Source organism: Marmota flaviventris, chromosome 6 (assembly GCF_047511675.1).
Source record: "Marmota flaviventris isolate mMarFla1 chromosome 6, mMarFla1.hap1, whole genome shotgun sequence".
NCBI classification, from domain to species: domain Eukaryota; kingdom Metazoa; phylum Chordata; class Mammalia; order Rodentia; family Sciuridae; genus Marmota; species Marmota flaviventris.
In genome coordinates, this window is record NC_092503.1 from 2,641,358 (window position 1) to 2,654,222 (window position 12,865).

A 12,865-nucleotide genomic window follows, 5' to 3' on the forward strand; every position below is an offset into this window, starting at 1 on the left:
CCTCACAAGCAATGGGGCCAATAATTCATGGACTAGAGTCTCCAAAAGTCCAAATCAAAATAAGCCTGCTCTGGACTGGCTCTAGCTCAGCGGTTCCTTCGACAGAGAACTTACAAAATAAGCCTGTTTTGTTTATAAGTTGATTTACTTTAGTTTTGTCTATTATAGTAATGAAAAGCTAACACAGATAGTGTCTGCTCATCATACAAACTCTAAAAGGAACAAAAGAATGGACAGAGTGAAAGTCAGTCTCCCTCCATCCCTTGTCCCCTCAGCTACCTTAGAGGGACACTGCTGACATTTTTTTGGCATCTTTACAAATACACATGTATATATTTTCTTTTTTCCAATGCACAACGAGTAGCATACTTCACACAATATTCTGAACTTTGCAAATAAATCTTAAAGATGTTTAACAGCACACATAAAGGACCCCTTACTGTCTTGACTACAGTATAGTAATCCATTGAATGGATTCACTATGCTGTATTCAGCTCTCCCTATGTGTGGAGATGTTAACTGTTCCCAATCCTTCCATACTAAGAGTAATGCTATACATGTGAAATTGCACAAACTTGCTTGTCTATCCTATGATATCTCTAGAGATGGAGAAATAGTCTTGTTGGGCCATAGGGCATGTCCGGTAACATTAATACATTCAACTAACTCCTTGTTTTATATTCTAATACATTCAAGAACTGTTTGGTTAGCATTCTATTTACATTTCTTCCAGCAAAATTAGACAGTATTGGTTCACCAGAGACATTTTAAAGGCTAGATTGTCTCCATCAAAACCAAAATACCAAAACCAAACAGATGGAAAATTGAAAAAAAAAAAAAAACCTTCAATATTTTCTTTCTTTTTTTTAATGCATAATCTGAAAGTTTTGCTTTTGTAAGGAGGAAGGGAAATTTCCTCTCCACCCTGTCAAAGTTCACTGAAACAAACCTAACAACCATAATAAGAGAAAAGGTTTACAAACTTACTAACCTGTAAAAGGGAAGTCAGAGGAGTGTGATCCCCACCCACCTGACATTATTCAGACAGGTATCATACCCCTCTTCTAAGGGGAGGGGAAGCACGGGGTCCTTGAAACACTGTAGTCTGTGAAAAGACTCTCTAGGATTCAGGTGAGTCCGTGGACAGACACTCTGGAGTTAAGGAAGTTCGCCCATGTGTAGTTAGTTCCTCGGTCTTCTCCCAGATGGGTAATGAGATTTCAGGGTGGGGATGGCAGTCACTAGTGTTCCCTTGTGCAGCCTTTCATCTGAAAAGGGGAACTCCATAGAGTCTTTTCTCTGTGCCTGACCTGGAGGAACAATAAGTCCTTTAAGGCCCGTTAACGTCTAGTCCTGCTGACATGCGGGGATGGCTCTGAGCTCCAGTGTTTTCAAGTTCCTGGACAAGTGTCCTCCTGTCAACGTGCACCCCGGAAGGGCTCACATAACCTCCTATCCATGGGCAGCCACATTTCCTCTGGACTAAGGTTTCATGCTATTTATAAATGCGCCCCCGTGGGCCACCGGGTGACCACCTCCTAAGCATGGGCCCCACGAGGAGGGGCTGCGCCAGCGAGGCCGAGCCAACGCACCCCAGACCCGGGGCGCCCGGTCTCAAGGGCGCAGGCAGGGCCTGCAGCCCCGCCAAGGTGCCCTTGAGGAGGTAGGGCGAAGGCACCTGCCCTCGGCGACGTGCGCGGCGCAGGAACCTCGCCAACCCGTCGCGCGCACAGCCCGCAGCCCCGCCCCTAGCGCCACTCTGAAAGCGGCTCTCCTGAGGGCTATCAGCGGCGGGAGCTTGGCAACGCCAGCCAATCCTCGCCGCCCGGCCGCTTTACGACAGCAGGCCCTGCTCCGCCCTCCCCGACACGCGCCAGAGGGCGGGAAGGAGGTGTGCTGCTCGCGTCAGCCAATCCGCGCCGCCGCCGCTGGCCCTGCGCCCTCCCATAGGCCGCGGTGCGGCGCAGCCGTAAGGCGTGTTGGAGTGTCGCGAGGTGGGCCCGCGGTTGCTAGCCAGCTGTGGGGTGCAGCGGTAGGCGGGAGTGACATTGGGCTGCGGGGGCGGCGGAGACTGCAGAAGCGCGAGGGCCCGGTGTCCGGTACGACCATGGCTGGCGCGCTGGTGCGGAAAGCGGCGGACTATGTCCGCAGCAAGGACTTCCGGGACTACCTTATGAGGTGCGGCGCGCGGCCGGCGGGACCCCGGACCCACGCCGCCCACCTCGTCGCTGCGCCGGCCAGGGCTGCCCCACGCGCGGTGCGGACGGCGACCTGGGGCGCCTCACCCGAGCGGGGGACGGGGGCGACAGAGGGGGCACTCTTCCCGGGCGGTGACACTGGGACGCCCCTCCCGCGCGGGTGACAGAGAAGACACCCTTCCCGGGCGGTGACACTGGGATGCCCCTCCCGCGTGGGTGACAGAGAAGACACCCTTCCCGGGCGGTGACACTGGGATGCCCCTCCCGCGCGGGTGTCAGAGGAGACACCCTTCCCGGGCGGTGACCCCCGGGAAGCCCCTCCCGCGCAGGCGACCTGTGACGTCCTTCCCGGGACGGCGGTGGTGCTCCTCCCGCCCGGCGACAGGGCGCCCCTCTCGGGTCCCGCGCGCAGGTGCGCTGCAGGGAGGCGGCGGTCGCCGGGCGCCCTCGGGGTCGGACTGCGGGTCCTCTGCGGGCGCGGTCCCGGCTGCCCGCCGCCCAGCGCCTTGGTGGCCGCGCGGAGCCGGCGTCCGCTGCAAGCCTGGGCCCCTGCCCCGGGGTGTGACAGCCTCGCAGACCCTGCGGGCTCAGTAGCCTGGTCTCAGCTTATCTGCGTGTGATTTTAGAAACCTAGAAAAATGTGGGCATTTTCTTCCTTTTCCCCTTTCAATGGCAGTTTGGTTAAGAAGTAAATTAATGAAAGCTTTGGAGAAATATGTCCTATTATAACCAGCTAAAGGGTAGTGCATAGAGGCAACCCGATTTTAGTAATAAAAAGGATTAGTTTTCTAAATCCTGAACTTTATTACCAATACTTTTTACTTAAATTTTTACAAAGCAGTAGGTAAGAGAAATAGTTCAGTCGGCCATGTGGTAAACTTGGAAGTAGAGGCTTCTCTCCTGACTCTTAAAATAAAAGTTTCTATGCTTAAATAGGATTATGGTAAATTAAATACTGTGGAGCATGGCAATTTATTGTTGGTGTATGGCGGAAATTTTGAGCAAAGTGGTGATCCCAGGACATGTTCTTAGTTCTTGCAATTATGTTTCTTTATGACTTTTAATATTACATTCTTACTTTTTATTAATGTCTCCTGTTTATATAATCGCCCTTCCTGATGAGAACAGCTAAGGGATAACACTGTATTGTATAATGAAGAATAAAATTACTACACCTTAACTATAGAAACATATGTTGATGATCATCTAGCAGTTCTGTTACATAGGAAGAATGTGCTAAATATATTCTCAAGTAGGAGAGATAGCCCTGCTTTTCTCAGATTATATCTTCTTCTATTGGATGAGTTTCTACTGAAAAGCCAGGGTTTTCAGTAGAATCCTTTGATATATTGTCTGATATTTTTCTTCTAACACTAACCTCATGCAGCTTTAATATATTTATAGGTTCTGCAGTATTACTTTAGTTAATTTACAGTTTGACTAATAAGGAAAAGAAAAGAATTGCAGTGCCCAGGAAAGTGCCACCAGTACTAGGGCACTAGACTAGGATTCAGAAGTATGGTTTCCTAGTGAAGAGATTGCAAGCAAGTCGATCCTGATGGACTTTAGTTACATAAAATGGGCTTCAGGATAATGTCCTATGTTGTTGGGGTATCAGGAAAATTTAATTGATTAAGGGATATATGAAAATACTTGGGAACTCCAAATTACTATACATTTTAATATATCTTTTTTTGGTACCAGGAATTGAACTCAAGGGTGCTCAACCACTGAGCCACACCACAGCCCTATTTTGTATTTTATTTAGAGATAAGGTCTCACTGAGTTGCTTAGCACCTCGATATAGCTGAGGCTGGTTCACTATTTCCCTATCTCAGCCTCCCGAGCTGCTACGATTACAGGCATAGGCTATAGCACCTCGCAATATATCCTTTTTTTTTTTTTTTTTTGTGAGCAGAGAGTTTTAGTGTCTGGATAAGTTAAAATCTTCAGTGTGAGGTATAAGGTTCTATGATTTTGACCTTGCTTTTCCTGCCATTCTTGTGTACAGTGGGATTTCACAATCAGGCCTATCAGAGGAAAGTAATTTCTATTTATTCTCCTACCCTCCTTGCTTATAGCCCTGCTTTCTCTTAGCAAAGGAGAATAAAGCATATAAAGAAGAAAATTTTATTATAACTTTTTTGTTCCCACCAAAAACATTGTTCTGTTCCTCCTCCTACTTCATGAATAACTTACACATGCCTTGTATTCCCTAGATCTGTATTGTTCTTACAGCCTACTGAAGGGCTATAGAGGTTTCCTAAACTAAAGCTCTTCTAACTTCTAAACTAAAGCCCCTCCCCCTCCTCCCCTCCTCCCCCTCTCCTCCTCCCCCTCCCCCCTTCCCTCCTCCCCTCCAACTCAGGGTCTCATGCAAACTAGGAAAGAATTCTGCCACTGAACTGCATCAACAGGAAAATTTAAATATGATCTCAGTGTTAAATAATACTAACCAATTATTGTCAATTTTGTTAAATGTAATGATGGTGTTGCTACACCCAGGTGATGACTTTGAAGCTATCCCTGTTGCTTTCTAGCTTTGTGAATTTGGGTAAATTACTTAGCCTTTGTGCTTTGGTACCTGTTTAGTGACAGCATAGTGCTTGACAAATGTTCATCTGAGAAACAGAAAGGGAACTGATAGCATGCAGAAGGGGTCAAGCTTGTGGGGTGACCTCACTTTATAATAACCCACTTTCTTTTTTTTTTTTTTAATTTTTTATTGTTGGCTGTTCAAAACATTACATAGTTCTTGATATATCATATTTCACAATTTGATTCAAGTGGGTTATGAGCTCCCATTTTTACCCCATATACAGATTGCAGAATCACGTCAGTTACACATCCATTGATTTACATATTGCCATACTAGTGTCTGTTGTATTCTGCTGTCTTTCCTATCCTCTACTATCCCCCCTCCCCTCCCCTCCCCTCCCCTCCCCTCTTCTCTCTCTGCCCCCTTTACTGACATTCGTTTGTCCCCCTTGTATTATTTTTCCCCTTCCCCTCACTTCCTCTTGTATGTACTTTTGTATACCTCTGAGGGTCTCCTTCCATTTCCATGCATTTTCCCTTCTCTCTCCCTTTCCCTCCCACCTCTCATCCCTGTTTAATGTTAATCTTCTTCTCATGCTCTTCGACCCTACTCTGTTCTTAGCTACTCTCCTTATATCAAAGAAGACATTTGACATTTGTTTTTTAGGGATTGGCTAGCTTCACTTAGCATAATCTGCTCTAATGCCATCCATTTCCCTGTAAATTCTATGATTTTGTCATTTTTTAATGCAGAGTAATACTCCATTGTGTATAAATGCCACATTTTTTTTATCCATTCATCCATTGAAGGGCATCTAGGTTGGTTCCACAGTCTAGCTATTGTGAATTGTGCTGCTATGAACATCGATGTAGCAGTGTCCCTGTAGCATGCTCTTTTTAGGTCTTTAGGGAATAGACCGAGAAGGGGAATAGCTGGGTCAAATGGTGGCTCCATTCCCAGCTTTCCAAGAAATCTCCATACTGCTTTCCAAATTGGCTGCACCAATTTGCAGTCCCACCAGCAATGTACAAGTGTACCCTTTTCCCCACATCCTCGCCAGCACTTGTTGTTGTTTGACTTCATAATGGCTGCCAATCTAACTGGAGTGAGATGGTATCTTAGGGTGGTTTTGATTTGCATTTCTCTGACTGCTAGAGATGGTGAGCATTTTTTCATGTACTTGTTGATTGACTGTATGTCCTCCTCTGAGAAGTGTCTGTTCAGGTCCTTGGCCCATTTGTTGATTGGGTTGTTTGTTCTCTTATTGTCTAATTTTTTGAGCTCTTTGTATACTCTGGATATTAGGGCTCTCTCGCCATGCACAAAAGTTAATTCAAAATGGATCAAGGAGCTTGATATCAAATCAGAGACGCGCCGTCTGATAGAAGAAAAAGTTGGCTACGATCTACAGTCGGTGGGGTCGGGCTCCAAATTCCTCAATAGGACACCCATAGCACAAAAGTTAATAACTAGAATCAACAAATGGGACTTACTCAAACTAAAAAGTTTTTTCTCAGCAAAAGATACAATAAGAGAGGTAAATAGAGAGCCTACATCCTGGGAACAAATCTTTAATAACCCACTTTCTTGAGAACTCACTCCAGAAGAACCCATAGTAATTCCTTCTGAGGACAGTGACTTCATCACCTTGGACAGTGCCTTACCTCTGAAAGATTCCACCATCTCAGCACTGCTGTATTGGGGACCAAGCCCCCAGTACACAAACCTGTGGGGGCCAAACCACAGCCAAATATAGCAGTCTCCAAGTCAGAACTTTACATTTCAAGTACTACTTCTTTTAAGATATTTTTATAAGGAAAAAAAATGTGTCCTTGCTAATTTACAATTTTTTAAAAAGGCCTGTGTTCAGATCCTTAAAAAAGAGATTTTAAGGAGAGTAATGCTATAGGTGACTGTTCTACCTAGATTATGTTGTCCGATCTTAAGATCATTGATCCTTCTCAAAAAGTGCCATGCCCAATTTGAACTTGCTGTGAAATGTAATTTGGGTAGTGAAATTTATTAGGCTTTCTATGGTTTTAGGCATTTCCTAATGGAACCTACTTGAAGTATATTGCCACCCTCAACGATTATTTTCATGTTTAAATTAGAATCTCTGTGACCTCTAATGAAACAACCAGGAGAGCTCTTTGGACTTGAATGCATGTGTTGAGGATTTTATTGTCTTTTTTCAGTAACTCTTTCAATAGCTAAACTGAGAATTTGGCTTGAGAGAGAAGTTGCCATGTTAGAAATTAGAGTTGCTCAACTATAAAACGTTTAATGTATTTTTTTAAAGATACCACGTTTAACATCCATGAAAACATCATTGAAAATTTTCATTCTTCATTCATTCAACAAATACTTTAAACGCCAGGCACCACTTTTGGTTGTTCAGTAGAAACAAAAATACACACCCCCTTGAGGCTTTCATTGTGGTGATAATGCAATAGTGAGTAGAAATTGAAAGTTCATTGTTAATAGAATTCTGCAGAGGTGTTCCTCTCTCCAACTTGTCGTTTTTAAAATGTGTATCCCCTGCAATTAACAGTTGTGAGCCACAGGCCAATACTGAGCACTTGCAATGTGGCTAGTCCAAACTGAGATGTGTATTGACTGTAAAATAAACACTAGATTTCAAAGAATTTGTACAAAAAAAAATGTAAAATATCTAAGTCATAACTTTATTAATTATGTGTTAAAATTAATAAAACTAATTTCTGTCCTTCTTTCTTTCCTTCCTTCCTTCCTTCCTTCCTTCCTTCCTTCCTTCTTTCCTTCATATCAGGGACTAAACCACTGAGCCACATCCCCAGGCCTTTTTATTTTAAAAAAAACTTTTTTTTTTCTAAATTGCTGAGGTTGGCTTTGAACTTGCAATCATTGTCCCTCAGCCTCCTGAGTTGCTGGGATAACAGGCATGTACCACCATGCCAGCTTATTTATATTTTTTGTAATGTGGCTTATAGAAATTTTTAAGTTACCTGTGTGGTTTGTGTTTATGACTTATATTGTATTTATTTTTGGCTGCTCCACTCTAAAGATTAAGCTTATTTTCCATAAAATGTAAATATAATTTCATAGGTCAAAGTTAAGAAATGTTACTTGATCACAAAGAGAAGACAAAAAAAAAAAAAAAGAAAATGTGTGTTGCTAACCCTAGAATCCTGTTACTAAACTTGAAAATGTGTGAGTTGAACCTAACAGAACCAACTCTTTGTAACCATCTGATCTTTTTTATTTTTATTTTTTCCATGCCTCTTCTGTCTGAACCTTGATGATTCCTCACAAAATAGTACGGTAAGAAAATCGTTTCTCTCCATTCCAGGCTGTGGCAGACTTTCTGCATTAACAGAGTTATGGGCAACAGACACAGTGTCCTTCACTTGAGGTGGCCCTGTGTGTGTGGTGCTTCCCCAGGCCTGGCGCTGAGGGAAGTGGGTAGCGGGTGGGGAAGAGTAGAGAAAAGGGGAGAAGGAAAGAGGAGAGAGGGAAGGAGCAGCAGTGAGTGGTGGATCTTCTGCAGCAGGAAGGTGTCCAGGGCTAGATTTCAAAACATAGAGGCAGATCATGGTGCTGCTTATTTCTGTTGGAAGCAAGCCACAATAAAGAATCATAATGGAGTAAAACTATTTTCCCATTTAGTCCAAAATGTATTAATTTTCTCTTTTCAAATATTAATCAAGAAATTCCTTATTGTTCTAGAAATTGATGAATTTCTGGCAGCATATATTAATATGTTTCTCCAAAAAAGGAAGAGAGAAATGGAGTTTTGTTCTATGTAGAAAGTATGCATTATAAACTCTCTAAGGCTAGGTATTTTACTAAATTAGTGTTAAAGTGATTTTTACCTTTTATGCTATTTTTAAGGGATATATTTGAAGTGTGACTCATGCTTATGACTCAGTCATGAATGTCTATGTAGTTCTTGGCATGCTGAACTGTCTCATGTAGCCTAACACTGACCACGCTTAAACTTTTAATGTGACCAGTTAGCCAGAAGACCTCCAGGACTACTTATGGTCTCCCACCTATTGCCTGCTACTGCTGTGCAAGAAGGCACCTTTATACCTGGGGGTAGGGATAAGCCCTAGACTCTTCAGGCTCCATCATAGCCCTCGGAGTGTGTGCATGACAGAGATAAGATTGCCATACAGGTGGGGGCGGTGAAAAGAGGCTGAATGGAAAAGTGATGACAGTAGACCAAGTGGAGAAAGTCCTAGTCAAAAAGGAGAAAAAGCCACTATGGAATGAAAATGAAATGACACCCAGTAAAGGACAGGTAGAAGAGAAGTCAATAGGTAAGGGAGAAGTGAGCACTTCTCCTTACAGAGGTGGGGGAAGGGAAAGGAAATAAAAATGGCTGTCCCTCATTGGAATACAAGAGAGTAAAGCATAAGCAGTGAGTATCGTATTCAGATATTATCCAGTTTGAATACAAGAAGACTAATTAGCTATTCCAGAATTTCAGAAATTCTGTAACCAACCATTCCAGTTTGAGAGGTGATAACTTGTGTGTTAGACCCTGAATCTTTACCGTCCTGGCTGAATAAGAACTTTGACATGATTCTTTTAAGCATGAGCCTCATGATTTACATTTCAGCATGTTAAATAAACTTCAAAATATTTTTATATCACACAAAATGTAATTGTCATTATTCTTGTATTTCTCTTGGTTTCTTCTTCTCAGAGAATTTTTGGATTTTAATGATGCTCAATTTATTCCACCTCTGTATTTGTGTATGATAGGCAAAAGTCCAGCAAGGAACTCTTTCACTGTTTATGTTCTGATAATTAACTAAAAGGGGCACTTGACTAACAAAGTGTGGATCCTTTTAAGATACTATTGTTAAATTCTATATAAAACAGTTCCAGTTTAATGGAGAAAAGCCACAGGCCTTTTAAAAAAATTTTAGCCTCAGAAATTAAATTGGGCATGGTTGCTATTAACCATGGGCAACTTAATTTTGGTAACCTTGAATGGCAGTAATTGTAGGATGAAAGAAAAACTGTTGGTCCATTTCTTTAAGTTTTTGCTACTATTTCAAAAGTATTTTCCAGTCATAATTTCTTAGGGCCTGGGGGAAGATCTCTGATCTTAGAATAGCTCATATGAGCTAAAAAACAATTTCTTCCCTTATTAATTTTTTTCTTCAGAAAAAGTACCTAATTTAGGGTTTTTAAGAGTTAATATCTGAATTAAAACTTGAAAAAAAGTAATTTTAATAGATTTAAACAATTAGGGAGGATAGTTCTAGCAAGGTTTAAATTATAACCAGAGTGAACCATGTAAAGAGTTGGTCTCATTTTTAAATTCTTTAAATGAATGGAACAATCAGATTATTGAGTTGGAATCTGAAAATTGGTAGGGATCTTAGTAAACAACCAAATTCTTTCTCGAGTTGGGCTCCTTTGTGAGAACTGCCTACTCACATGAAAGCCCTTGAACAATCACACAGTGATAACCACCCATGAATTAACCCAGTGAACCTGCAGCATATAAAGGTGAAGATTGAGGAAGATTGCACCTGTTCATGGCTCTACCTTAACTCTTCCCTCTCTTCTCTCATGTTTTGTAGCACTTCTGGGGCCCAGTAGCCAACTGGGGTCTCCCCATTGCTGCCATCAATGACATGAAGAAGTCTCCAGAGATCATCAGTGGACGAATGACATTTGGTAAGAACACAGACAGACTGTCATGATTCAGAGGACTTCACACATAGCAGAGCTGTTGCTCACATTTCACATTTGTAGCATCAGATGTTACAGTCATTAGTAGAACGTGACATAAAGAATATGGTGACATTGAAGAGTGTCATCTTTTTCTCTATGATGAAGAAATAGAATTAATTTGAAGTACTTAAAACCAAGATTTCTTCATTTCTACTAGGGGTTGGGTTGGGGGCCTGCATAAACTAACAGGCTTTTGCAGCTAAGAAAGCCCAACACTAAAGTGTTGCAGCTAATTAAAGTAGGGGATGCCTGCCAATGTCAGTTCTGAGGGTCACAGTTGACAAAGCCGTACTCTTTTCCATTATTATCAAACGATGTGTTAGAGTTCTTAATTGTGGACTATGCTCTCCAGCATTGCAATAGACCCAAGCAGCTCACTTCCAATTTCTTCTGGGTTTTTGTCTCACAAATCCTAAGAAAGAAGTTCACGGAGAATGGAAGGCAAGAGTGAAAGGTGTAGCATGAGAGGGGACCCTATAGCAGGTTGCCTCTTGAGTGTGCTAGTCTAAGGGTTTACAAAGCTCTTGGATCAATGCTATTTGTCCAAATTTCTGCTAAACAGGTTTTAGAAAAGTACCAACACTATTGGTTAACTCTTGAGCCCAAACATTTCTGCAGTCTTCATTCTGGCCTGTCCTCACTTAATTTTCTTTTTAGTTACCAGCCTGTGCTGGGCCACAGCATGTTGATACGTCAACACATCCACAGGCCAAAGTGCCCTGGCTCGCCTTGGCCTTGCTCACCACACTTCAGGCTCACATGGCCCCGGCCTATGCTCACTGCCTGCACTCCAACCCTCCTAGGCCACTGCTCCAGGACAAGGGCTTGGCCTCAATACTTAAGAAATATTAACATTCACCTTTAAGATTTAGTATACCGAGCTGAAAAATATGCCATCTTAATCCTGCTGATAGTCAACTAACAGATTTTTTTAAATATTTTTTTTTAATTTTTAGGTGGACACAATATCTTTATTTCTATGTGGTGCTGAGGATCAAACCCAGTGCCTCATGCATGCAAGGCAAGCACTCTACCACTGAGCCACAACCCCAGCCCCCACAGCCAACAGATTTATGTTGTAAACTTGATTTGGAAGAGTGTCATCAAGTTTACTTGAAACCCTGATGTTTGAATATAAAACTATTGTTAAAAGCATAAACAGTAGTTCTCTCAAATGATGGGTTATAAACAGTTCTAAGAGGCAGAAATGTGTCAAGAATTTGTTTCCATTTATTCTTGCTAACATATATGTTCCTAAAATCTTTAAGTGATAACAAAAATGCCTCCACAGTACAGTGAAATATTTCATGAGCTTTCTACTAGAGGCAGTACCTTTTATAGTACCTTTTATGATCTGCCAAGGGTTTTAGCAGAAGAGTGTCTTTTTTTTTAGTTAATGCTGTGGACCCATTGGTCTCTGGTCCCTTCAGCCCTAAGCTATCTAGATGGTAAGTTATTGATGTTTTTTGCTTTGGTGTTTCTGCAGCCCTCTGTTGCTATTCTTTGACATTCATGAGATTTGCCTACAAGGTGCAGCCTCGAAACTGGCTTCTCTTTGCATGCCATGCAACAAACGAAGTAGCCCAGCTCATTCAGGGAGGACGGCTTATCAGATATGAGTAAGCAGATTTGAATTACTTTGCTTGGAGAAATTGGGGAGAAAGAAACCAAGACCTTGTGCTAGTGGCAGTGGGGAGCTGGGATGCAAGTGTGTCTAGGTGGGAAAACCTGACTTATTTAACATGAAAATAGGTATTTCAGTTTTTGTAAAATCTTAAGTTAAAATAAGCATATGGAAAGCTGTCTTCTAAAGTCACTTGGAGCAGCGTTTTCTCATTGAATTTTTCTTTGTGATTATTTCCAGGATGACTAAAAAGGCATCTGCATAGAAATGGAAGGAACAAGCTCTTGAAAGGACAGCACCCCAGCTACTGCTGCAGAGTCACAGATTCCATCAGCATGAATAGGAGGAAATGTGGAATGCTATTTTTACTAACCATACCATTTTTATAGATATAGCTGAGAGTCCCTAAACAAACTCTCTGCTGCCTTACAAGTATTGAATATTTTCTCTTCATAGAGTAGCTCAAAATATGCAATTAACTTAATAATTTCCAATGATGGTTTTATCTGTATTCATACACATATTATCTGTTGGGATTTGCTTAATGAAAAACTGAACAGAGCAAAATTTTATAACTACTCACATTTAAATACTCAGACTTCTTGACTTTAATGACTGCAAGATATCCAACAACTTAACACATACCTAAAATCTGATCTTCAGTGTTTGAAAAACTGTCTGTGTATTTCCATGCAGTATGTACATTGAGATGCATGCTGTAACTTAAATGGCAATAAATGATTTAAATATTTGTTATATGAAATGACTAAA

At 41.9% G+C, this 12,865-nt stretch overlaps 1 protein-coding gene across 2 annotated transcripts; it reads left to right on the forward strand.

Annotated features, from left to right (window-relative positions):
- The first annotated feature begins 1,974 nt into the window (after positions 1–1,974).
- Positions 1,975–12,865, forward strand: Mpc1 (mitochondrial pyruvate carrier 1). Of its 2 annotated transcripts, XM_027939579.2 has the most exons (5): positions 1,975–2,178; positions 8,034–8,037; positions 10,317–10,413; positions 11,957–12,089; positions 12,335–12,865. In XM_027939579.2, exons 1-5 carry the CDS (start codon positions 2,108–2,110, stop codon positions 12,357–12,359), a joined length of 330 nt encoding a protein of 109 aa, XP_027795380.1. In that variant the 5' UTR covers positions 1,975–2,107; the 3' UTR covers positions 12,360–12,865. The 2 variants fall into 2 exon arrangements, with proteins under 2 accessions (XP_027795380.1, XP_071468957.1); XM_071612856.1 differs by lacking the exon at positions 8,034–8,037 and having other exon boundaries at positions 2,050–2,178.

Excerpts from the sequence above, each read along its gene's own strand:
- Mpc1 (XM_027939579.2), top strand. The coding sequence starts at position 2,108 with ATGGCTGGCGCGCTGGTGCGGAAAGCGGCGGACTATGTCCGCAGCAAG. Across the intron at positions 10,414-11,956 it reads CAGTGGACGAATGACATTTG|CCCTCTGTTGCTATTCTTTG; the intron begins GTAAGAACACAG and ends GTGTTTCTGCAG. Across the intron at positions 12,090-12,334 it reads GGACGGCTTATCAGATATGA|GATGACTAAAAAGGCATCTG; the intron begins GTAAGCAGATTT and ends GATTATTTCCAG.